At 60.8% G+C, this 25452-nt stretch overlaps 1 protein-coding gene across 1 annotated transcript in view; it reads right to left on the reverse strand.

Annotated features, from left to right (window-relative positions):
* The window catches only part of LOC125926016 (calpain-8-like), a 30595-nt gene extending 5356 nt beyond the window's left edge, over nt 1-25239 (reverse strand). Inside the window, 9 exon segments of the mRNA XM_049635312.1 lie at nt 1761-1921; nt 2478-2552; nt 4333-4418; nt 6049-6138; nt 6909-7077; nt 7673-7806; nt 8450-8568; nt 17917-17986; nt 25003-25239. Of these exon segments, the coding sequence (XP_049491269.1) occupies nt 1761-1921; nt 2478-2552; nt 4333-4418; nt 6049-6138; nt 6909-7077; nt 7673-7806; nt 8450-8568; nt 17917-17986; nt 25003-25239 (1141 nt within the window).
* Nucleotides 25240-25452: the final 213 nt, after the last annotated feature.

The raw sequence follows: 25452 nt of genomic DNA on the forward strand, positions 1-25452 counted from the left end.
ATGGGGGCTCTCATATCCTCTGGGGAAGGGCCCTGGGGGGAGGGGACGGTGGGGGGGCTGGGCCCTGGCGGGGAGGGGAAGGGGAGGCTCTCACATCCTCTGGGGAAGGGCCCTGGTGGGGGGAGGGGATGGGGGCTCTCATATCCTCTGGGGAAGGGCCCTGGGGGGAGGGGACGGTGGGGGGGCTGGGCCCTGGGGGGGAGGGGAAGGGGAGACTCTCACATCCTCTGGGGAAGACCCTTCAGGGGGAGGGGAGAGTGGGGGGCTCTCACATCCTCTGGGGAAGGGCCCTGGGGGGGGGGAGAGGGGGGGGGGGGGTGAGGAGGGGGGGCTCTCACATCCTCTGGGAAGGGCCCTGGCGGGGAGGGGATGGGGGGGCTCTCACATCCTTCTGGGAAGGGCCCAACTGGACGAAATGACACGGCCCATGCAGGGGACCAAGAACCACGGATTATCAGTGATGATATTACGTACTCGACCCCGCCTCCCCAATCCCCACGTCAGGACTGTTTATTTCGGGCACAAGTGTGTGGATTTCAAAGGCAAACCCCTGTGGCTTCAGGAAGCCATCGCAGAAGGGCGGGAAGGATGCGGAGGTGACCGGGATTGTGTGCAGAGACCTCTGTCCGCCATGGCTCTGAGCCCCTAAGTGATCCTTGCAAATCTCCCGGCATTCTCTGAGAGCTTGCTAATGGCGAGCATATTTAATTTCTCCCAAATGCAACCTTACCGCAATCCCTCCATTTTCTGCTCACTCCTTAACGGAACCGGAGGAACAGAATGGGCCGCAAAAATACTACACCCCGTTCACGGAACACTACCCAGTTTACAAAGCGCCTTCCGAGGTGGGTGTTCTCACTGTACCAAACGACGCTCCCAGGGCCCGGCACCTGTTCAGCCAGGTGGGCGCCCGCTGTCTCTGCCGCCAGAGTGGGGCTTTGGGTCTGGGAGGGGGGTGACGAAGGAGGAGACGTGGCCTGCACGTACGCGGGACTTTATTATGGGGCTGCGTGCACAGCACGACACAGCCCTGCCCCAGCTCTACCTGGGGGGGCCGATGGTCTCCACCAGCCGGTGGGGCCGTAAGCCTCAGAGCAGGGAGGGCAGGGAACCGGGCAGGGGTGGGTGGGGCGCCGGGGAGAGAGGGGTGCAGACAGTGGGCTTTGCTTTCCTCCACTTCTCCTTAGAGACGTGCGGTGGGTTTCTCAGTGCGCCCATGTGTCGGTGCCGTCCTGGGAGCCAGGAGGGCCCCCACCCGCAGCAGGACGAGTGCCCGGGGGTGCAGATGTGGATGGTTGTACCAGGCTGTCCCCACCGGGGTGGGGCTCCGGTGGCCCCGGGAGAGGGCGGAGGGGCCGTCTGGATCCCCAGGCTCAGGCCCCTCCGCCTCCGTGTCCACTGCCCGCCCAGGCGCACACGCACCCTGGGGGATGCGGCGTGTTGAAGCAGCAGACGTTCTCGGAGTCGGGAGGCTGTCCGCCAGGGGCCGGGAGGAGCCCAAGGAAAGGGCAGGGGGCCTTGGCACTGGGGGCCGAGGGCACATTAAACAAGAAGAAGCAGGCCCTTGGGGGGCGGGGGCGGTGGGGGGCCTGAGGACACCCTGAACACACAGAAGCTGAGGGACGGTGTTAGCTGGGCTCAGGCCTCGGGTGGGGGGCTGCCGGGGCCCCCAAGCCCAGGGAGACGCGGGGCCTGTGCCGGGAGCCAGCCCTGGGAGGGCGCACCAGAAGGGCCTGGGCCCCCTCGGCCCTCTGCCTCACCTGGGAAGCTCGGGCAGCCCCCGGCGGTGGGGCCCTGCGTCCAGCGGCCATTGAACAGGACCAGGTTCCATTTGTGCAGCTGGTCACCGCTCAGGGAGTCCGGGGACAAGCTGCAGATCTGCAGCCGGGAGAACTGCCTCGAGAAATCCGAAAATGACATCCTGGGGGCGGAAGAGGCAGAGGGCTGGGGGTCAAGAGCAGGGCTGAGAGGAGAGAAGGGGGAGCCTGCGGGCAGGACAGAGGGGCGGCCGCGGCCGGCTCTGACCCTCTCTGCACCCGCGGGGCTGCTGTTCGAGTCCCTGCTACTGTCAGCGCCTCCGTTTTATCAGCGAGTCCCCCCTCCGCCCCCCGGCGCGGTAAGGACCAGGCAGAGACCCAACCGCATGCGGGTGCTGCCTCCGGGCTGGCCACTTGGGAGCCTGAGCAGGCGTCTTCTGACTTAACTCCAAGCAATGACTTGCAGACACGTCCCCAGGCCACGTCACGTTCATGGCGTCCCTGTCACCTGCCTCTGCCCGCCATGAGGGAGTCCCCCTGCCTCACTGCTAAGCCCAGCTTAGCGCTCTGCCCGATGGACAGATGTGGGAATGTGGGAGGACAGGCCCAGACAGCGCGTCTTCGATGCTACAGACACGCAGGCAGGGGAGTAAAGGGGGGAAGAACAGCCCCCGAGGGGACCCTGTCACATTCCGGAACATTCCTGCAGACGGCACTCACCAGAACTCCCCGTCCTCGGCTCTCTTGTCCAGCTCCTCCTTCCGCCTGGGATCGATGTGATTCCACTCTGGTGCACTGGTGGAAATCATAAAATTAGTTTTTTAAGTTTATTTATTGATTTTGAGAGAAAGAAAGAGTGTGAGTGGGGGGAGGGGCAGAGAGGGAGACAGAGTCCCAAGCGGACTCCGTGCTGTCGGCGCAGAGCCCAACGCTGGGCTAGATCTATGAACCTGAGCCAAGATCAAGGGTCCCACACTTAACCAACGGAGCCCCCAGGCCGCCCTGAAATACTCTGAATCGAAGCCGAGGTGGTCGTCCAAGCAAGGTCACCTGCAGGGCACTTTGTTTAGAATAGACAGATGTCCCCGGAGGGCCACAGACAGACGGGAGCTGAAGCCCAGCAGGCAGAGGCAGAACAGACAGTGGGGGCGAGGGGCACGCACCTGGGACAGGACGCCGGCCGGGGACACGGACCCCACGGCACCTGCAGGGCGACCCCAGTTGTGCGGCAGGGACTTTGCCCTAAGTTCACTCTCGGGGCCCCTTCCCGTGTCTGTCTGAGGCTCCCGGTCCGGAGGACAGGAGCGGGTCGAGAGAAGAGGCCTGCGGAAGCTGGTCAGGCATGCATGCCCGTGGCCACGGCCACACCCGGCCACACCCCTGTCTACGCTCGTGTCCACGCCCACACCCACGTCCACACGACTCTCCACACCCACACTCCCTGGCCACACCCCTGTCCACATCCGCGTCCACACCCACATCACACCTGCACCCACATCCCCGGCCACACCCCTGTCCACACCCACATCCACGCCCACGTCCTTGCCAGGTCCCCGCCTGCACCCTCACCTGCACCCACGCCTCCGCTCGGAGTTGCCCCAACCTCTGAGAGACTGATAGCAGTCAGGAAAGGAGCCGGGTTCAAACAAGCCCTCCGGCCAAACAGCCGTCGGCCGAAACGGCCAAAACTCGGAGTTTCGGTTCATTCGGTTTCTGCCCTTTCTGGGCCGTTGGCAGAAGTGAGGTTTTGGGTTTTGCTCAGGCTCAGGCAGGGGCATCAGAATCTGTGGCCCCAGGGACACCTGTTTCTGGTGGCGCACCCCTGAAGGGAGGCAGGCAGGTGGGCACTGGTGACGTGTGGCTGCACGTGCCAAAGGCCCCCCAGAGCCCAGCACGATCGCTGAGCTCCGACAGCACGCGGCTCCCTGTCCCTCACCAAGATTAAGGACGCACGGACAGCACGCGGCTCCCCGCCCCCCAGGTTAAGGACGCACAGACAGCACTCAGATCCTTGCCCCCCCCCCCCCAGGTTAAGGATGCACTGAGGGGAGGGAGGGGAGTTCATTCTCATTTCCAGTGGCTCCTCATCCAGGGTGGGAGGCCTGCCTGAGGGGAGCCTGTCCGGTCCTTCGTGACCTTGCCGGAAGGACCAATAGGAGTCCCATGGTGAGTGAGAGTCTCGCTCGCGTCCACCCACCACTGCCTGCTGGCCCTTGGGGGTGGACCCCACTTCCCAAGCTTGGCCTTTGTCAGAGACCAGGGTCTGTGATTTGGGAGGCGTTGACCTGAGGGTCTGGCCTCCCTTGGGGTCACCGCGGTGTGGCAGTTGGGAAACAGGCAAACTTCAGTGACAAGCAAAATTCCAACCCAGCTGCCAGATCTGCAAACGCCAGGCAGAGACCCCACCACGTGCTGTGAGCTGTGCCTTCCCAGCCCGGAGCCACGCAGCACCCTCTGAACAGGCCCGCTCGCGGACAGAAAGTGCCACGGTGCTCACGGCGATTTCGGTCTCAAGAGGACCGTGTCCGCGAGCCGCCCTTGCAGGGGGAGGTGAGGACGGAGAGGGAGAGCCTACCTGTCACCCCACGCCCCCGTCCACTCCACTTCGCCCCACGGGTTCCGGAGTCTGACCAGCTTCTCGGGATGGCCCCAGAAATCCACCTGCAAGGTCCACGCGCGCAAAAGCACCTGAGCTGCTGTGTCCGGGCTGCCCCACCCCCACGTCTGCCCAGAGGGGGCTCCCACTCAACTTTCAATGCCCCTAAACAACCACACCCTTATTTTAACACATTTTCAGGATGCGGCCAACTGCTCTGTTTTCCACAATTGGGTTGGACATGTAGTGTGTCTAACAAGTTCGTATCGGCTGGAACGAACCTAACGGTGACAGGCGCCCTCCAGACAAATGCCAGCAGCATGGCAGTCAGCACTCACGGAACATGTGCTCCGGACTAAGCAGGACGCTAAGCAGTTCAAGGGCACTATCACCTCATTTAAACCTGATGGGGGGGGCGCCTGGGTGGCTCAGTCGGTTGGGCATCCGACTTCGGCTCAGGTCATGATCTCGAGGTCCGTGAGTTTGAGCCCCGCGTCGGGCTCTGTGCTGACAGCTCGGAGCCTGGAGCCTGTTTCAGATTCTGTGTCTCCCTCTCTCTCTGACCCTCCCCCATTCATGCTGTCTCTCCCTGTCTCAAAAATAAATAAATGTTAAAAAAAATTTTTTTAAATAAATAAATAAATAAAATAAAATAAAATAAAATAAAATAAAATAAACCTGATGGGGGTCCTACGAGCTGGGTGCTGCTAGCACCTGTATTTTGCAGCTCAGAAATCCTAGACTCAGAGGGTTAAGTTATCCAGGGTCAGCAGGTGGTGGAGGGAGGGTGGGCATCTGGGCAGTTGTCTACGAAGCCCACACCTCCTGCCTCCCTGGTGGTTACTGAACACTCACTAGGAGCCCTCATACCAGCATTTGCACCTGCTCACACAGACACAACGAATCATTAGGTCCTCGGTGTCCTGCTTTCCTTTGTATCTCCCGTGACACCCAGCCCTGTGCTTACACATTCACGCTCAATCTGTACTGGAGAACTGGCTTCACTAAAGAGGACAGTTGTGGGACACAAACGCATGCAACGAACACCTGTTTCATTTTAATAAATAACAAAAACTGAGATACCCATCGCATTTCCCTTTTTGCCTTGGCCAGCGGGAAACCCAAAGCAAAATTCATTTCTCAACAGTAGCACTGTCTTTTGCCTGGATTGTCTGGTGTATTTACCCTTGTGTTATGGTTTGACAGTGTCTGTGCTTTTCTCTGTAAACAACTGTAAATCCTTTTAGGGAAGTGGGCAGAGTCCAGTAACTAAAAATACTGAAAACCACAGCCCCTGCTTTCTGCTCGGGTTGCAGAGTAGGGAAAACCCGTGTTCCTTCCCACTGTTACGCCCCGTCCTGAGAGCAGACATCACTGCCTCTATCCCCTTCGGGGTCGTGCGGGTTTCCACCCCTTCACCTGTATACACACGCTTGCGATGAGTGTGGAATCTGACAATTTCTACACTTTCTCCAGGGCCTTCCCCCACCCCCACCCCCCAGGCCGCATCTCCTCGGAGCCCACGGAGCTGTGGCTCACACAGGCCACGTCATCCACAAGGCCAGAAGGGCCCTTGCTGTGAGTGTCAGGGGCAGCCAGAGAGGGACCTCGGGGGGCAGGGAACCTCTCAGAGGTGGCCCCTCTCAGGGTGCCCTGGGCACATGCAGTCTCCACTCCCCTCCGAAGGGGTTTTACCTCTTCAACACCAGTGACCGAGTACGCGTGGCTCTTCACCAGCTTCTGGCAGGTTGTGGTCTCTGTTTCTGCCTCGGCTGCACTGGAGACCTGATGGGGAATGAGGTCCGGTGCCGGCAGCTGACCCTGATCCTGACCCTGTCCAGGTGGCCCCTACAGGCTTTCCAAGGACACGCCGCCCAGACAGGCCCCGTGCAGTGCTGGGGTGCAGGTGCAGCAGTGACCTCAGGGAGCAGAGCCCTCCCCATCCAGCCCCTCCAAGCAGGCCCACAGCTCCAGGCTCACAGCCTCCAGATGCCCCCGGAAACTGGGGCGTCACCTGCTCCCCGAGGGTGACCCCGTGCCGCCGATCCAGGACGGCTGCTCTGAACAAGCCTGGTTCTCCCCCCTTCCTCTCCAGGCCCTGCACCGTCTCTCCACCAAAGACACGCTAATGCAGAGACGTTGCAGAAAAGTGCGTCCGTCCACGCCGCCCCAGGGTCGGGACGGCCAGCACCCTGGTTCCAGAACCGCTTCCCTTTTCCCAAAGCCCGTCGAGCATGTCCGTCATTTATCTGTTTCCTAAATCTGTTTCCTAAAGCCCACGGTTACTCAGCAGAGAGGGGGGAGCACAGGAGGGAGCTGGGATCCGGGAGCAGATCTCCGTTCTCAGGGCTGCTCCCCGGCTACTAACTCCTCATGGGAGCCCCGTTCTACCCACTAATCAGGTCCCAACCCGCCCCCCGCGTGCTGGGACCCATGTGTCACCAGACTTGCCCCTTCAGCCTGGATGCTGCTCTGGCCCAAAGCCTCCTGGCCGCTCGCCTGCCCAGCCCCTCCCCTGCCGCACGAGGGGAACAGAGGGGCCCGCACTGACTCACATCAATGGAGCAGGCCAGCAGAGACCCCGCGCGGAGGGCCTTCCGGATGATCTGAAACAGGCCGGCCGGAGGCTTCCTCAGGTCATAACACTCACAGATGCCGCCTGTGAGATCCTGCAACCCCTCCACCAGAGACCCTCCAGTGAGAGCCTCGTAGGAGCCGTTGAGCCTGTGAAAGAAGGAAAGAGCACGCCATTCACAAGCGAGGGGGCCGTGGGGCCTGCGGCTGGGACACGGCGTGGACCAGAAGGTAAGGGAGGGCCCTCTGCCGAGTTTGCTCTGGGCCAGCAAGGTGCAGGAACGAATGTCAGGTCATCTGTCACCAAGCCACCCACCTGCCCCTTTAAAAGCAAAGTTCAGCCTCTGCACAGCTGACCCTGGGGGCAGGGAGCACAGGCAGGGATGAGGGGGCCCCTCCCTCAGGCTGGGAGTCCCCCAGGCGCCTGCTCTGGGAAGAGGGCTGGAGGAATGGGGCTGGAGGACAGGGAGCCAGAAAGTGACACGCGTCAGATCACACGTGGGGAGCCCACGGGAAGGGGGGGAGGCCGCAGGGCAGGGGTCAGCATCTAAGTGCCCCGCCTACTCGTCCTCATCACTCCTGTAAAAATACGCCTGGACCTGGAAGGGAGCGTGGGGTCCAAAGAGGACAAAACTAGGCACGGAGGCTGAGGGGCTCGCCCCCAATTCATGCGGTCACGGGGGACAGAACTGAGCCGTGACCTCCTGGCCCCGAGGTCTGTTCCTCTGGCTCCTGGGTCACTCACTTGGCGTAGGCCTTCTCCAGCAGGGCGCCCCAGAACTCGCCGCCCGTCCCGGAGCGAAGGAACAGCAGCTCCCCGTCCTCGGTGGGCAGCCTGTCGTCCACAACCACGTCCACCCACTTGCCGTACCGCCAGAACTGCGGGCGCACAGACACGGGGCAGCGCCCCCCCTGAGCTCCCAGCTCCCACAAGGGCGGGCCCTGGTCTTCCGCACCCACGAGAAAGCAGGAAACGCAGGAGGCGGGAAGTTGCCCACATGACGCAGCGGGCGACCGGGTCCCACGCCCCGGGACCCTCACCCAAAGGGGCTTCCTTCTCAAGGCCACACAGCCGGGGAGTGCGGATGCGTGGGGGCCGCAGTTCTCAGACCCAGGGGAGCGCCAGAAGCCCCCGGGGGGACCTCCGGGCCCCCGGCCCCCCGCAGATTCCGTGGGTCTGGGCGGGAGCTGCTCCTGGGCCACGCGGTTTGCACAGTGAGAACGGCTCATGCGTGGACTGTTTTCGATAAATACAGCACAGTCCTGAAAATGTGTTTTCTCTTCCTTATGATTTTCCTAGTAACATTTTCTTTTCTCCGGCTTACTTTATTCTGGGAACACAGTGTATAATACACGTAACACACAAACTACATGTGAATCGACTGGTTACGTTATCAAGACGGCTTCAGGTCGACAGTAAGTTAAAAGTAGTGACATTTGGAGGGGGTCCAACGTCATCCACAGATTTCCGGCTGCACCCCAATCCCCACGCTGTTCAAGGGCCACGAGCAGAGCACGATACCTGGAAATGAAAGATCCCCGCGTAGTTCTGCTGGAAGTCTTGGTCTCTGGGGACAACGCGGTAAAGCAGCTCTTCGTTCAAGGTGAGGGAGGCCAGGGCCGCCAGGAGCCAGCAGTCACCTGCGCCGTGACACGGGGATGCTGGTCAGGCCGGCCCGCAGGGTCCCTGCCCTCTCTGACCCTCACCGTCCTGTTCAGTCCACCCTTCAGGGTCAGATGGACCCCGTCCTCCGGCATCTGAAGGTCACGGCGGCCCCTGCACCCTCCCTGGGAGTCCTGGGAAGTTCTCTGCTTCCCCGCCCCATCCCTGAAAATTGACCGTGTCACCTCCACGCACCCAGTTGGTGGGGTTGACAGTGGAAAGACAGAAAACACACGAACGTGACCCACGTCTCCAGCTTTCCTCCTTCCTCTCCTACCAAGAACCTGACCTCCGGTCAGACTCGGATGTGCACGAGCGTGCCCTCGCCTCCCCCTGGGTGGCTGACCCCTCGGTCCCTGGTCCCTCTGCCTGCAAGTCACTGCCACGCCCCCGCCCCTCTCCAGCCACATGTCCCTCTGTTCCGTTGTGTTTCCCGAAGAGCGTATCTAAACCGCTCTGTGCACCTCGGGGTCACGGTCAGCACCCAGTGTGGACTCAGAGCTCCTTCTGCACGGCAGGTGCTCAGCCGAGGCGTGACCCCACCTCCCCCCTCAGGTGGAGCACCCTCCTGGAGCCCCAGCAGGGATGTGGATTCCTTGTCTGGCATCCCCCGCAGACGGCTGACCCATAGTAGGGGCTCAATGAGTGTTCGACAAAAATAAATAAGCAAGTGACGGAATGAATGAATAGATTACATCTTGTCCTTGTGCAGATCCCCAGGAGCACCTTCTGTGTTTGCTCCTGAGTCTCCCGGGTCTGTGGGGAAGCAAGGCCCCAGGGGACATGCTCTGGGCCCACAGATCCCACCTCTGCCAACGTCAGGGCCTTTGCCCCTAAACCTGGGGGCAGGGGGAGATAACAAGGGAAGTCACCCTGGCCTGTGCCCCCGGGGAGGGGTTGACAGGGTGGCCACTCCGGGAGGCAGGTGCCCTCACAGCCAGGCGCGGCCCTCCCGCTCCCTCTGGCACTGACCTTGCTCCCGGCTGCCCGCCTCTGACACCTCAGACATTACAAGTCAAGTCACGGAAACTAAGCGTCCCTCAGTGGCTGACATCAAACGGGGCTGCCCAGCTCGAGGAGGTTAATCTTCCTTTCATCTGCCTCAGTCCTGACGTCTCGCGGGCCCCCCCTCGTGCTCACGCAGAGCTCGGAGTGCACGCGGTGGGTTCACAGGCTCTGGGCTTCCAACCAGCCCCGGTGAGCCAGGCGTGAGCGGATGCTCTTTCTAAGGAACACGCCAAGCCAGGATGTTCCCCTTGGAGAGGCTCCCGGGGGGACATGTATTCTGTTGCTCAGAACTTTCCAGCACTTGTTTGGGGACCTGCCTTGAAGCCGGGGCCACATGAATCTCAAGAGGGACACGGCTGTGATCTGTAGCCATGTTCCCATTTCCAGAAGCAGCCACAAGGCTTCGGTGACGAACAAGGCGGGCGGGAAAGAGGGGGAAATTGTGACGGACAAGTCCCTCCTCGCCAGCCACCTTCCAGCAAGGTCCGGCCGCAGGAGGGGCAGAGTTTGGAGAACGAGGAGGCTGGAATTGGGGGGTCCCGGGTCCCTGACCTCAGGGGAAGTCGGGGACACCTGAGCTTCATTCTTCCCACTCTCACTCAGGTTATACTGTAAGGGGACTAATGTCTATTAAAATAACAAAGTGATTTTTTATCCCACTGAAATCAGGACGCCCGGGAGCCCTCCACCCCTGCAGCCACGGGCTTCAGGGCCACGAAGCAGCAGGCAGACCCGAGCCCTAACGATGAGGTGCTCTGTCAAAAGAGGCTTTAAGTCCGCGAAAAGACAGCCATCCTGAGTCAGGCTTTTGACACAGAAGTCGCTAAATCAAAAATTCCCTTGACACATCAGAGTCAAAGCCTGAGGTCTGAACACCCAGTGTTACTGTGAACCTTGCGTGTCAAGAACTCAGACGCCGAGGGAGAAGGGGGGGCAGCGTCTGGGCCACGGGGGCGCAGGGAGGAGGTGGGAGGAAGGACGGAGAAAGGTGAGGTGCCAGATCCCCTGCAGGGGCCCCTTCAAAGCTGAACAGCAGGAACCAGAGTAAAGAGCAAAAGGGCTGAGACAAAGCCACAGCAGTGGGCAGGGCCCCCGGGACTCTGGGAACAGGATGCACAGAGCCTGGGGGTGGGGGTGGGGTGGAGAGGAGGGAGCCTGGAGGGAACAAGGCAGGTGAACCCCCGCCCCCCAGAGCTGTGGTGGCTGCGGGGTCGGGTGTGGGAACCCCGGGCTGTAGCAGGAGAACGGGCTCGAGGGTACAGAGTCCCACGTCCGGGAACCAGCCCAGGGACCACACTGGCACCAGCCAGCCTGTGATGCTCTGACGTTTATAGTAACGAGTGACAATCAGTCTCTGACCTGTTTCTGGGCTCAGGGCTCAGGAAACCCAGTGTCACTCTTCGGTTATGGTAACCCAGGCTGAAGCAGTGGGAGACAGTGTCACTCACTCTTTTGTTAAAGTAATGAGGTGGCTTTGAAAGCTCCCAGGGGAACGGAACGGAGCCCTCAGTCCCCCTCCCCCACCCCCACCCCCCACCCACCCCCCCCCCCCCCCGCGGACCTGGGAGCCCATCATCCCCCGGCAGCCAATGATCCTATCCATCAGGCGTCTGTCACTGGTGCACACATGCAGATTCGGGGAGACCGGCGCCCCCGCCCCGTCCCCACTTCACCCTGCGCCTCTCCCCACCCCCCCCCCCGCCGTCACTGTTCGTGAGGTGCATCCTCTTCTAGGAAACCAGCTCCAGAGAGTAAAATGCTTGCCTGCGCAGTGAGAGCCGCTCGGGCACGTTGACCCAAGGAGGGGTCGTGGGACCTTCCCACCCACAGCCAGTTGGTCAGAAGCACAGGTGAGCCCGTGGACTTGAGCCTGGCGTCGGAGGCGGGGATGGTCTCCTAGGGCTGAGCCTGGGGCTGGTGGGTCTGACTCCACCTAGATAACGTCAGAACTGAGTTGGATCACAGGACGGCCCGTGGGTGTCGCAGAACCGCCCGGGGGAAGGCCACACACGGGACCGCAGTCAGAAACTCGTGGCCCTTCTCCCCCGCCCAGGGGACGGTTGGCCTTCCTTGTGTTCAGGCGTCTCGGGGAGGCTGGGGAGGGGCTGGCCTTTATGAAGCAAGAAAGCGCCCCAAAAAGGGCTACTGAATGAGGAGCGTTGGCCCAAAAGAGATGGGAGCCCCTCAGAGACAGGGCGGAACCCCTGTAATCGGACGGTCTGCGTTCCCCCCAACTCGTGGTCAGAGAGCCGGGGTCCCGCTGAGAACAGCGCAGGGCACGGAGGGCTTTGCGCCACCTTGTAAAAGTCCACCTTCAAGACTCGACAGCGGTGGAGGCCTCCGCCTGCCGGGCGTCACCAGCAGGTGCTGTTTTAGCTCTGCCTCTGGCGAAAAGCCAACCGGGCCTCCTCCCCTCCGCGTCTGGCGCCTTCCAGGCCTCCCGCCTCTGGCTGCATTAAAACACTCACGCACAAGGGTGTCCCCTCCCGCACAGTTCCCAGCCTCCCCCGGCTGCACGGACAGCCCAGTGGAGGCGGGCAGCGGGCCCGGACGCTTTTGCAGACCCCAGGATAAAATGCTACCTGAATGAAATCACGTGGGTCGGCACGAAATTGTCAGAAGTGATTCGAAAACCCGTGTGTTGATTACTGGGGAGAAGGTCTCACGCCTTAGCTGTTGTGCAACGACATTGCACACGGGGACAGCGGAGACAGCCGGGTAAGACCAGAAGCAGACGTGGGTCTCTGAGCTCCCGTATCCTGAGTGAATCCTGCTGTGTGACAGAATGCTCAGCCCACCCCAGGCCACGGAGACGACCCACACCGCCCCCAGACATCGCACACGTCCCCGGGGTTGGGGGAGGGGCATGCTGGCACAGGGAGCGGGGGGCTGACAAGCCAGAGCCCCACGGGAGGGGTCTGCGCTGGAGGGAGGTCGGACAAGACAGCTTGATGTGGCTCTGTGGCAACACGTCCCTGGTGGTGACAACGATCCTTCTAACGCTGTCACCACAGAGTTTTCGGGGAGCCCCGCTCCTCTCCCCTGCTCCTCCTCTCCCTCTCGCCGCTCTGGCTTGGTGCCCAGGCCAGCAGAGGGGTCTCGTCTCACCCGGGTGCCCACGTGAGACGCTCTCACAGCAGGACCCATCTCAGGCCCACCCGCATTTGGGAACGTGGCCTCGTGGCCTCCTGCAGGCCCTCCGAGCCCTGTAATTATACCGTTCTTCCTTCCCTCCAAGGCACGCTGATGCCAGCCCTCACCCCTGCAAGCAGAGACAAAGTCAGACAGTTCCAAACCTCGGAGTCACCGGGTGACCGGGTCCCCAGAGCCCCGGCCTCCTCTGGGGCCAGCCTCTGCCCCACGGACACCTCTCTGCCCTCTCCCAGGCTCTGCCCAGACCCAGATGCCCGGCAGCCTGGGACACATGGCAGCTGGGACACGGCCTCGGGCGTCCCTGGCTCCTGTTCACCCTGGTCATCGTCACCTGTTCCCTGACCACACTGCCACTTGGTCGCGGTATCTGCCCAGGCGGGCTGGGCGGTGCAGGGGCCAGCGAGTGAACAAGTCAGCAGTGCCTGTGCCCCGAGGGACCGGAGCGGGAGCCTCCGTGGACATTCTGGGCCCTTATAGTCACAGGGTGAGAGCCCCAGCCCCCCTCCAGGAGAACGCACCTGTGGGAGATTCCCGCCCTCAGGTCGGGGGCCCTGCTCTGTGTGTCACCACCAAACCCCACACTGTGGGGGACAGTCTGCAGGCCACTGGGACCAGAGCTTTGAGAATCGGTCCCTACAAGCTCAGAAAAGCAGAAATAACGTGAGTTCGGACTTGTCTGCTGAGCCACCTGCAGCCCCACTTAACTCCTGTGGTCCTGGGTTTTCTGATCTGTAAAATGGGTTTGTACCTCATGATTCATTGCACAGGATCATTTGGCACTGAGCAAAAAGGACTTACTTGTAACAAGAGGAATATTTAAGAATACATATGAATATAAATCTCCAGCTGGCAGAGGGGTTCGGGACATAACAGGTGCACGCGCGTGCGGGGGTTAACAGCAGACGTAATGTCCTCAGGGTACCTCGACCCCGACCCCATCCATAGATACAGCTTCTGGGAAGGCGGGTGGGGATCAGTGGGAGCAGGGGCTCCAAGCTCAGAGCAAGGAGGAGGTGCCGGGGGCTGCGTGGGCACAGGGACCGAGAGCCCACAGGCACGGGGACCGAGACGGAAGCTGGTGAGGAGGGACCATCTGCACGGACGCGGCAGCCTCCAGCTGGCGAGGAGGAGACAAGCCCTGGGAGGGCAGAGATACCTACAAGGCCTCCCGTGGCCTCAGCAAAGCACAAGAGGCCAGGAGCGTGGTGCCCGAGGCATGTGGCAGCAGAAGGCCCAGGCAGGAACCTCGCCCACCACAGACACACCCTGCCGGGTGCGGTCAGGCCAGCCCAGCAGCATGGGGGGGGCAGGAGACGGGAGGGGGACAGGCATCTGGAAGACCAAGTAGTTCCCCGGAAGGACTCTCTCTGCTAGTGGACCAGACAAAGTTCTACACTGGCCTCGGTGAGCGTCACTCCCCAGCCAAGGGCAGGGCTCCTGGGGGGCCAGGGAGCCTCGGGCCTCAGACCCAGTGACCCCAGCGGAGCTGAGCAGCATCTCTGCCCGTGAGGGACGGATAGAATAATGTTTCTAAATGCATAACATGAAAAACAGGACATCATAAACTGTATCGAAACCGTTATTAAAATGTTTTTTCAATTATGACACAGGAAGGTTTGTGTTTCTCTGTCAACGTTCGATGTAAAAGGTTTGGGGTGGGGCCTGGTGACAGCTTAATTACGAGGTGGTAATGAGTAGAAATTGAAACGGTATTTTGAGGTATTTACGACCACTGTGATGTGATCCGCGGCTGTCACTGCTGCACATCTTTGCCTGCAACCATTCCGACCACACAGGACACACAAATCCTCCTGTAACCACTGGCTCAGATTCATACTAACATGTAAATGACTGTCCTGGGCCCCTTCCTCAGAGTAGACGGGATACTGTGATAGTGGGTCCGAGCGCAGGGGCACTGAGCACTAGGTATCAAATGGAGGGAAGGGGGACCACCCTAAGTAGGAGAAGGCCCCATTGGCAAAAGCGAACCTCGCCCTCCTCACCCAGGCCTGGCTGCGGGAACGGCCATCTGCGGCTGAGCGCTTCCTGGAGGCCTGACCCGCACCCACCAGAGTCCGTGAGGGGTCTGGCTCTCTACGTGCTGAGGCCGCCTGGTCGCCAGTCCTGATGAACTGACTTACTTCACGCCCTCCTCAAAGGAGGCCACAGATCTAAGGCGTCCCGGAGAGCGTTTTAAGGATGGAGACACCAGTCCGATGTGGCCCCCTCGCGGGAGCGCCGACTCACGCGGAAAAATCCACGAGGGGAATGCCTCAGAGAAGGAGCCGGGATTTAGGACCTGTTGCTCGTTCTCTGTGGAGACGTGGGGAACGGGCCACCCACGCCCCCTTCACGAGAACACAGGGCCTGACCCGGAAGAAAGACAACCAGGAAGAAAGGACAGCGATTCCAGGGAGGTGCGGGGAGCCCCCGGGGAGCCCACGCCCACACTCAGCGCCCACGCCCGCTGCCAGGCAGAGAGGAAGCAGGGCAGAGGCCCCAGAGCCACCAGGGCCTCGTAGGGGGCCCTTCTCCCTCACCCTGCTCCGCAGCAGCAGTCGTGATTCGGAAACCATTCTAATTCCGGGGCGCCAGGGGCTCGGTCGGCTGAGCGTCTGGCTCCTGGTTTCAGCTCAGGTCGTGATCTCACAGTTTGTGGGTTCGAGCCCCACGTCGGGCTCTGCGCTGGCAGAGGGGAGTGTGTTTGGGAGTCTCTCTCTCCCCCTCTCTCTGCCCCTCCCCCACTTGTCTTCTCTCTGTCTCTCTCAGAATAAATAAATAAACCTAAAACAAAAAACAAAAGGAGTGATCTAATTTCCCTCTGGACTCCGGAAGTCTCTCTCTGCTCCCCATTTGCTGAAGGCAGCAAGCGTCAGAACCCACTTGGCGGAGACATCTGCCCCATAGTCGCGGTCGCGGAGCCCCTCAGGGGCCCAGAACGGGCGCTTCCTGCGCTCCTGGCCCGCGGCGCTAGGAGCTGGCTAGCATCACTCGCTTCCCAGCCTTTATTCTCCTAAAACTGTGCCTCCAGAGAAGGCCAGGCCCTGGACCGGAGGTGAGCCCAGAGTCTCCCCTGGGCGCGGAGTGGCTCACGAGTCCGGGAGGCAGGCCTGGCCCGGCGGGCGGCAGATCGGCGCCCCGCGGACTGAACCTGCGGTGCCGCAGGCCCAGGGACAGGCACCCATGCGCGACAGGGCCGAGGAAGAAGGACATCCGCTGCTACACGTGTCGTAACAGCAAAGGAGAAGACGGCTCGGGAGGCGATGTCAAGACGGGACAGGGCTGAGCGGGAAGGGGACCGAGCTGCTCCGACACGTTGTGGGAAGACCAGCACTCGGTTAAGCGCAAAGAGAACAGACAGCGGTGCCTACACTTTTCTGCCTCCAGCGCAAGGACGCGATGAGCCAGCGGGCCGGACAAGAGGTGGTGACAGGGCGGCGGGCCCCCGGGGAGGCGGGCAGCTAGCTTTTCACCGCACACTCTCCGGGATTTGTCACTGGTGAAGGGCATGCGTCCGAAATAACAAAATGACAGACCGGGGGTGGCAACGGTGATAAAAACGTAGTAAACCCAGAGTAGGGCCCCCTGTGCTATATCGGACTCTCAGCACTTGGACGAACACCGTGGGAGGTGCGCCCTGACTCGCCGGGGCCGCCTGGCTCCTGGTCGGATGGGGAGCCTCCCCCGGGGGCCTCCACCCAGGGCCCAGGGCGCCCGGCTGGCCCTCAGGCCCCCAGCACGCGCCCTCCAGCCCCTTTACGCTCCGCTCTCGAAAGGCCACCGCGGAGGCTGGGCTCCCCCGGGGCACCGGCTGGCGGCCCCTCTCACTACCCAGGAGGCGGCTTCTGAGGGCAGTTGGTCCATGTCTGGCTCCGCGGCTGCATGCGCTCACCATGGCAACACGCAGGCCTCCTCTGGAAACCTCTCCTCTCCCTGCTCGAAACTACTCAAGAGCCTCTATTCAGGCCGACAGTTAAAAGGCACTTGTTAAATACCTTTCCCAAAGTTAACGTGTCTATAACGAGGAGCTGTTACGAGTGGACATTCAAAGCTGTTTCCCTGAGACGCATGCTAATTAGGTTAAACATTTGGCTGGAAGTAAAAGGGCCGTGAGTCCAAGCGCAAGGGGCACAGAAGTCACAGGGCTTGGGACACGGAGGCCGCGGCCACGTCCCAGCCGCTCTGCTCTCTCTCACGCTCTGTGGGCTCCGGCCGAGGTGGTGTCTGCTCCACGTGTAACAGCCAGAATGTGGGAACACTTAAAATAAAATGCCCTGTGAACTTCCAATTCCTAGAACCTTCTGGCAGGCTGAGGAGAGCAGGTGTTCTCGGCTGGAACCAGCAGGAGAGGAGGGAGGGGCTTCCTGGGAAGACAGGGTTTCCGGGTCTGTGTGGATGCTTCCTTTTGCTTTGCTGGTTTTCCGGGTGGGACTGGATCACCCGGTGCCTGATCTCCAGTTCTGGCCTTGCAGCCGGCGCGGGCTGGCGGTCAGGAGCCCAGTGAGCTCGACCGAGGGCCACCCCGTCCCCTGAGACGTCGGCGTCGGGCGACTCCGTGCGCAGACCCCGCGGGCCGGGGGCGGCTGAGAGGCCAGCAGCGCTGAGGCACCTTCAAGGGGAGCCTCGGCCCCCCACCCGAGGCCAGAACTTAGCAAAAACTTGGGATAAACGATTTTCTAAGTGTAAGTGCATCTGATTCGGAGGGAGCGTGGGAGGTTGGGAGGTGGACGCTGTTCTCGCAGGATTCCAGGCTACGAGACACAGCTTGGCGAGAAAACGGGATCCTCGTCTTCCTACGGAGTTTAGAACCGTCCCGTGGACAGACCACAATTATACGGACGTGGCCATTCCATGGGCGAGTTACGTCCACTTACAGGCAACCAGCCTCGAAGCGCATCGCAGCACGGTCGCCACCGTGCGCCCGCCATCCCGGCTCGTGACTCTTGCGTTAGGAGGGGCCGGGTGCCATGCGGGGACCCCACTGGGGAGTGACACTCCCAGCTGTGCAGACTCACAGTGAAGACAACCGCCCAGAAATGCAGACCCACGCAGAAAATCGCACAGGCGATGGCGTGTCCAACGGCTTGATCTCGCGTCAGTCAGCACACGGCCACACGCGTGCCCTGACCACGGACAAAGAGGGCTGTGGCCGACCCCGTACTCACCCAGGTCTCCCTGACAGATGTCCGCGCGCCTGGCTCCATCAACGATAAACTGAGGGCTGGCACACAGCTCCTGAAAGCGAGTGGACAAAACACGAGTCACTAGTCGTCCGGTGCCAGAAGGAGTGGAGGTCAGGGAGCGTCACGGTCAGGGCTCAGCCTGGGAGGAGCCCAGATCACCTGCCGAGGACTCTGCAGCCTGGAGGAGGGAGGAGGCAGCCGGGGTGCGGAGCAGGGGTGCGGAGGGGGAAGGCGGCCAGGGTGCAGAGCGGAGATGCAGGGCAGGGAGGGACGAAAGGCAGTGGCCCCGGCAATAATGTGGTGACTCGTGAGCTCACCTCTCAGACAGCACCCCTACCTACAGAGAGGCTTACAGAAGCGTTTCCTCACCCCAACTAGTGCTGTGCACCCGCGGACGCTCATTAACCGCCTGACAGCGTGAAGGGGGCCCCTCACACTGACCCAGGCGCTGGGGCGTGGGGTGTGACCTCAGGCGAGAGCTCGCGGTGATGCACCCACACACCCCAGCCGCGCTCCCTGTGCTCACGTCCCTCCGCGGGGCATCTGCCTGGACCTCCGGGCCCCGCGAGAAGTCCTTCCTTCCCGTGAACCCCCCACCACGGGGCCGGTGTACTCCCCCGAGCAGCTTGTCCAACTCGTCCGGGAGCCCGCTCCGCGCACAGCTCGGCAGGCAGGCAAGAGGGCAAGGCGGGAGCGAAGGGAGAACCGGTCCTGAGACTCAAGGTGCTTCCGGCCTTTGCTCGGGAAACCAGGCCCGACCCTCACGGAAGAGTCGGAGAAAAGCCGGGTGTAGGCCGCGTACGCTCAGGGGGAAAACGAGAAACACCCGAGACGGACTGTGTCTGGGGCTCTCTGGGTGGGAGAGGATGCAGACTGTCCGAGGGGCTGACCATGGCTCTGTCACCAAGGGAGAGGTGGGTCTGCATTGCCCCGGAAGACTGTCCAGGGCGAGGGTGGACCCTCAAGGAACAGACACCCCTCTGTGACCGACCATGGGGAAATGGGGGGGGAGAGGTAAGAGGTCGCGGTAGATGCCGGCTTTCGATCACACGTGTCTTGTCCGCGTTTTCTCGGCACGTGGAGACTTTGCAACCTCGCTGTAAGAACCGCGGGTTATGCGGCTGGGCCGCTGGCGGGCCTGCAGCTCTGTCCGGGTCCCTCTCGGCCACCTCCAAGGGTAGTTGAGAGACGCCCTGGTGTCAGCCAAGCCAGGGGTTCTCAGAGCTGCAAATGCTGATGCCAGGTGCTGGGCGCTCCCGGCCTCCAGACCGTCAGCTCTTGGGGAGCAAAAGGGGGACAGATTTGGAAAATGAAAAACTAAAAAGAGAGGGACAAAAAACGTCGAGAAGAAAGACGAGAGGACGCACCGAGCAGGGTCTCACAGAATCTCGCTCCTTGAAAACCCTCCTGAAAGACTGTCCCCTCCCAGGGTGCTTGGCGGCTCAGCCAGTTAAGCATCTGACTCTTGACTTCGGCTCAGGTCATGATCTCAGGGTTCAGGAGATCGAGCCCCGCATCGGGCTCTGTGCTGATGGTGCAGATCCTGCTTGGGACTCCGTCTCCCTCTCTCTCGACCCCTCCCACACTCACACTTTCTCTCTCTCAAAAATAAACATTAAAACATACTCTCGGGGTGCCTGGGTGGCTCAGTCAGCTGAGCATCCGACTGCAGCTCAGGTCCTGTTCTTGAGGTCCGCGAGTTCGAGTCCCAAGTCGAGCCAACCCAAACCCCTGGCTTCAACCCCCAGCCACGGAGGATGGCGATGTCCCCAGCTGCACAAGTCACAGTTCCTGTGATGTAAGCTCATGAGACTGAGATCTAAGCAGACTCAGACCAAGTTCTGCTAAGATCTTGCGCTCGGTCTGGGAGACGGTGGTTTGCGAGACCTGGAGGCGACGTACCCTGTCATAGGAATGGCACCGCGTGGCCTACAGGCGGAGGGGACGTTGGTTTATCGCATCGTCGGTTAGCATCATTCACGACGCCTCCTCGGAAACAGGCACCAAGAAACGCCACGACTCCCGGGTTGTGCGGACCCTCAGCTCGGTGAGCAGACTGCGTCTCGGCTCGGAGCTGTGGCCGCAGCGCGTTCCCGAAGTCTCCCCATGCAGCTTGCTGCCAGAAGGCGGGCGGGACATACCGAGGAACACGCTGGCCCGGGCGGTTTCAGAGAGACACGCGTCCCCCCCTTCCCCTTCTCCATAATGGTGTTAATGCCGCTGGGGCAGGGATCTCAACACACACATACGTTACTCCAGCCCGTATCAGCCTGTGGTGCAGGGCACAGGGACCCCCGGGCACCCTGAGGAGGCCGAGGCAGGAAGTGACTGGACGGCACACTCCAGGCGACGGTGACAGCGGTGACAGGGAAACACCGCGCCCCGGGGCATCAGCCCACGTCTGACAGTTTCAGGAGCTCCGGCCGTGGCTTCCAGAGCCCGCGGTGCTGTCACCTCGGTCACCACCGCCAGGGTGGCGGCCTCATCACCTGCCTGGCACTCCCACCCCTGCGGCCGGCCCCCTTGACCTCCCAGCCTCACCTCTGTCTCCCACAGCCTCCCTCTCTCCCGCACACCTGCACAGCCCTGCTCTCTCCCACCTGTGCCCTCCTGCTCCTGCTCCCGACCCCCCCTTCCGACTCGAATGTCCGCAGTGATGAACCGTCCCGGACTCCACGGTCAGGTTAACGCCCCTGCCCTGGCCCCGTGTGTTCCGTTCCTATTGGTACTTCGCCCTCTGACGTGAACCAGGGGGTGCTCCCAGCCCCGAGAGCCGCTGTGCTCAACCCACTCCCGCTCTCTCATCCAAGCCTCCGGATAACCCCGCCAGGTAAGTGATGTTATTACCCCTTTTACAGATGTCGAGACTGGGTCCTGGGGGTCAGCATCTCACTCGGGGGCCCAGGGCCAGGAAACGGCACCGAGGGGACCAGAATCCCGATGTGCCTGGCGCCCAGACCCAGGCTCTCAGCCACACGCTGCCTGCCCCCGACTAGAGAAGGCTTGCGCAAGCTCCACACCGGCATCTGTGCGTGACCAGTGCTAATAGATGCGGCCAAATCCATTAGTCCAGAGACAGCAGCAGGAGGGAATGTGGCAGCCCCGGGGGGAGGCCCGGCCGCTCATCTGCACCCAACCTCCCAAGAGCCACGCCCTCCACCCCTCCCCTGGGTCCTCACTATGCAGCAGGCATCACCCCCTCCCCCGGAGTCTGTCCTCAGGATCCACCAAATGCTCAACTGCCAACAAATAGGCGGAAAAGAACATCGTCAGCTGGGCCGCGCACGCCAGGCGTCCCTCAGGCGGCGGGCCCGGGCGCCGTGGGGACACGAGGATGGACAGCATGGGGAGGGCGGCAGGAGGCCCCGGGTCTCACACGGCCGCCGTTGTGTCTGTCGTCTGTGTCCAGCCCCAGCGGAGAAAATCTCACTCGGATCGTGAATAGCGAAAGCTTATCCTGGGCTTACAAGCTGGACCCTGAGATCTTCAATCTGGGCAAACTCGTCTTCCACCACCGAGAGGAGAGCCCAAGCAGACCTTCTGCTCAGCAGCGTAAAAATAGGCAAAAAAACAAAACAAAACGAAACGAAACAAAAAACAAAACAGGCAAAGACCCTGAAAGGGTCAGGATGCCAAATTTTATGATTTCAGGAAACATCTAAGTAGCCAGCATCATCTCCTGTCAAGAGGACCAAAGCATACGTGCATGCGTGTTTGGCCCACCCCATCCACGTGCCCCACAGGACAGGTACAAGTTAACAGCTTGGTGCGAGGCAGGGTCGTTAGAGCCACAGCCGGGCAGCTGGCGTGAAGTCCCTGGTACAAACAGAGTCAGGCATCACCCTCCAAAGCAGCGAGTGAAACCAAAAAGCCGATAACCCAACTTAAAAATGAGCAAATGACTTGAACAGACATTTCTCCAGGGAAGACATCCGGGTGGCCAACGGACACATGCAGAGGCGCTCAGCGTCATCATCAGGGGAACACAAACCAAAACCACAGTGAGAGGCCACCCCGCACACATTAGGACGGCCACTGTCAAAGAGCAGAAAACAGCAGGTGCTGGTGAGGACGCGGAGAAAGGGGAACCCGCGTGCACCGCTGGTGGGAATACACAATGGCGCGGCCGCTCTGGAGAACAGTGTGGAGGTTCCTCAAAAAGTTAAAAATTGAACTACCCTCCGACCCAGCAACTGCACTACTAGGTGTTTATCCAAAGAATACAAAAACACTAATTCAAAGGGATACAGGCACCCCGGTGTTTACCGCAGCATCACCTACAACAGCCAAGATACAGAAGCAACTCAAGTGTCCAGGAACCGATGAACGGATAAAGACAGCGTTGTATGTACACACAGTGGAATGTTACTCGGCCACGAGAAAGAAGGAAATCTTGCCATTTGCAACAACGCGGATGGAACTGGAGGGTATTATGCTGAGCGAGAGAAGTCGGGCAGAGAAAGACAGATGTCCTAGGACTTTACTCATCTGTGAAATTTAAGAAACAACAGATGAACATACAAGAAGGGAAGGAAAAATAAGATAAAAACCGAGAAGGAGGCAAACTCTAAGAGACTCTTAGATACAGAGAACAAACCGGGGGTTGCTGGAGGGGAGGTGGGTGGGGGGTTGGGCTAAATGGGTGATGGGCATTAAGGAGGACACTTGTTGGGGGGCGCCTGGGTGGCTCAGTCGGTTGAGCGTCCGACTTCAGCTCAGGTCATGATCTCACAGTCTGTGAGTTCGAGCCCCGCATCGGGCTCTGTGCTGACAGCTCAGAGCCTGGAGCCTGCCTCGGATTCTCTCTCCCTCTCTCTCTGCCTCTCCCTTGCTTGTGCTCTGTCTCTTTCTGTCTCAAAAACAAATAAACATTAAAAAAATTAATAACAAAAGAATAAAGAAACAAGGGGAGCCTGGGGGCTCAGTCGGTTAAATGTCTGACTCTCGATATCGACTCAAGTCACGATCTCACAGTTCATGAGATCGAGCCCCACGTCGGGCTCCGCGCTGACAGTGTGGATCCTGCTTGGGAGCCTCTCCCTCCCTCTCTCTCTGCCTCTTCCCCCTCTCACTCTTTCTCTCTCTCTCAAAATAAATAAATAAACATTTTTAAAAAATAAACTAAAAAAATACATTTTATTTCCTTTAAAAAAATCAAAAACATTATTACCGTACGATCTGGAGGTTCCACGTCGGGGCATACACCCAAAAGAATTGAAAGCTGGGTCTCAAAGAGATACTTGAACACCCGTGTTCGTAACGGCATGATCCACGACAGCCAGAAGGTGGAAACCACCTGAACGTCCCTCGATTAGTGAATGAGTGAGAGAAGCATGGCGTCCGCCCCCAGTGGACTGGGGCTCAGCCTCCAGAAGGAAGGAAATTCTGACACCTGCTACTGCAGGGGTGACCCTGAGGACATTGGACAGAGTGAGATGAACCGGTCACGGAAGGACGAATACCGTGTGGTTCCACGTACAGTGTTTAGTGAGGACAGAGGCCCCGTTTCACAAGCTGTTTGGGAGCCCATGGCGTGCTGGCAGTGCACGAGAGGGTAAGTGCTCGGCGGGCAAGCCTAGGGGCGGTTGGGACGGGAAGTTTTACGCTATGTGTATTTTACCACAAGTAGAAGCAAGAAAAGGAAGGAAGGAGAGAAGGGGGAAGGGGGCCCATCAGTGCAGCTCCAGTCGGGACGCCCCCACTCTTGCGGCCCCGAGGCATCCGGGGAGGGGGCCCAGCCTCTTGGCCGGGGTGGTTTTCCCGGGTACCGGAGCAGGCGCCCGACGGAGGGAGGGTCAGGGCCGTTTCCAGCTCGGGAGCCTGTGTGACGTCAGTAGGGTCAGAGGATGTGTGACACCTCACGGTGTGTGAGCACAGCCTCGCGCAAACCCACACGTCCGCTCTACAGCGACCGTGTTTACGTGGACAGTGAGACCCGGTGAAGACTCAGTTTAGGGCAGAGCAAAGTGGTCGGGGAGGTAGGAGCTTTGAGAATCTCAGATGAAGGAGAAAACCTTGGCAAAGGTTAACTGACCCGTGGCTTCGGTCACCCGGCGAAACCCCCGTCATCCCCGTTCACCCCTCCCCAGGCCCTTTGGGGTCCCCAGCCCCACTAGGCTGCCCCCTCTGGACACCCCGGGTCCCCTGGCTCGCAGTTGACGTCCCTGTGCAGCGCCTCCATTGTCCCCGATTCACAGCTGGGACCACAGCTCCCTCCTCAGGATCTCCCCGACCACCTTCCCCGGGACGGAGCCCACGCCTGGCCCAAAACTCAGGCTGGACGACCTGTCCTTGGAAACGAAATGGCTGTCAACTCTCGAAATAAGAATCCAAAACCGATTCCTGGCCTCGATTTTGCCAACACCCCCGACTAGCCCCTCAGGTCTCGGGTACGGAGGATGGGCCGGGTTGGAAGGAGCGAGTGGGGTGACGGGTTTCTCCAGCAGACCGTCCTGCAAACCGGACAGGACGCAGACCCTGGGGCAGCGGGAGCAGGAATCGAAGGACGGTTCTGATCACGTCCACGGTGCTGTCCCTGCCTCGCGCTCCGTTCCCCACCCCTGCCGAGGAGACGGCTCCCACAGCTTGGCTTTCCCGTCGTGGGCGAGAACAGAGGCGCCTGGCGTAGGGCCACTGATCGTGGTCCCTTGTGACTCGCCTTATGTGCCAGACACGGCACGGAGCCCTGGTCTCGGCTCTCACCCTGCAGAGGGGCCCCCATCCTTCCGGTTGAGTCACCGGACAAGGGTCCCGGAGCAGGAGGTCACGGCTTGGGTTTGGGGAGGACGGTTCTGCAGCCCCACCCTGAAGCACCATTCCACAGATGAGAAAGGTGAGGTTTCTGCACTCGGCCACACGGGCTCAGATCCGATGCGGCTGGTCCCAAAGCCTGTGTGTGGTGTTCCCTCCATACCTCACTGCCTCTGAGAAAGTCTTGGGGAGGATTGCTCTACAATAGGGGACCCAGAAACTTAGGGCCCAGGGGCATGATTTCTCCCTCAACTACTTCCGACCAGAAGTGAGGACCCTCCATCCGTGTGACCCGCAGCTGCAAGCCGGTCTCCTTACCGGGGGTCGCTTCCAGACGACGCCTCGAGTCTGGGGAGAGTGTGGTCCAAGGTCCTTGTAGCCCAAGGCTGACGGGCACGCTGGGAACTCGGGGTCCTTGAACAGGACCCCCCAGTCCAAGCACCGCCTCCTCAGGGTCTCGAAGTCCTGGCCTAAATACTTGACGGCTTCGTGCTGGGAGCCAAGAGCAAGAGCTGCCTCCCGCCGCTGAGATACGCTGGCCGCGAGCGCAGACATGGCCGAGGGCTCCCCGGGGGGACAGGGGGCAGAGCCGTGCCGCGCTCTCGGGCACCTGCCGCGGGGAGGCGAGGCTGCCGGGAACCTTTATCCAGGGGCCTGCTCCCTGGGAAGAGAGTCACAAAAGCGCTAATGAATGTCACCCACCTTCGCCTTTGCCTTGAGCGTTTCTGCAAACGCTTAGGAGGCTGGGAACCTGCGGGGGGGGGGGGG

This window comes from Panthera uncia, chromosome F1 (genome assembly GCF_023721935.1).
Source record: "Panthera uncia isolate 11264 chromosome F1, Puncia_PCG_1.0, whole genome shotgun sequence".
NCBI classification, from domain to species: Eukaryota; Metazoa; Chordata; class Mammalia; order Carnivora; family Felidae; genus Panthera; species Panthera uncia.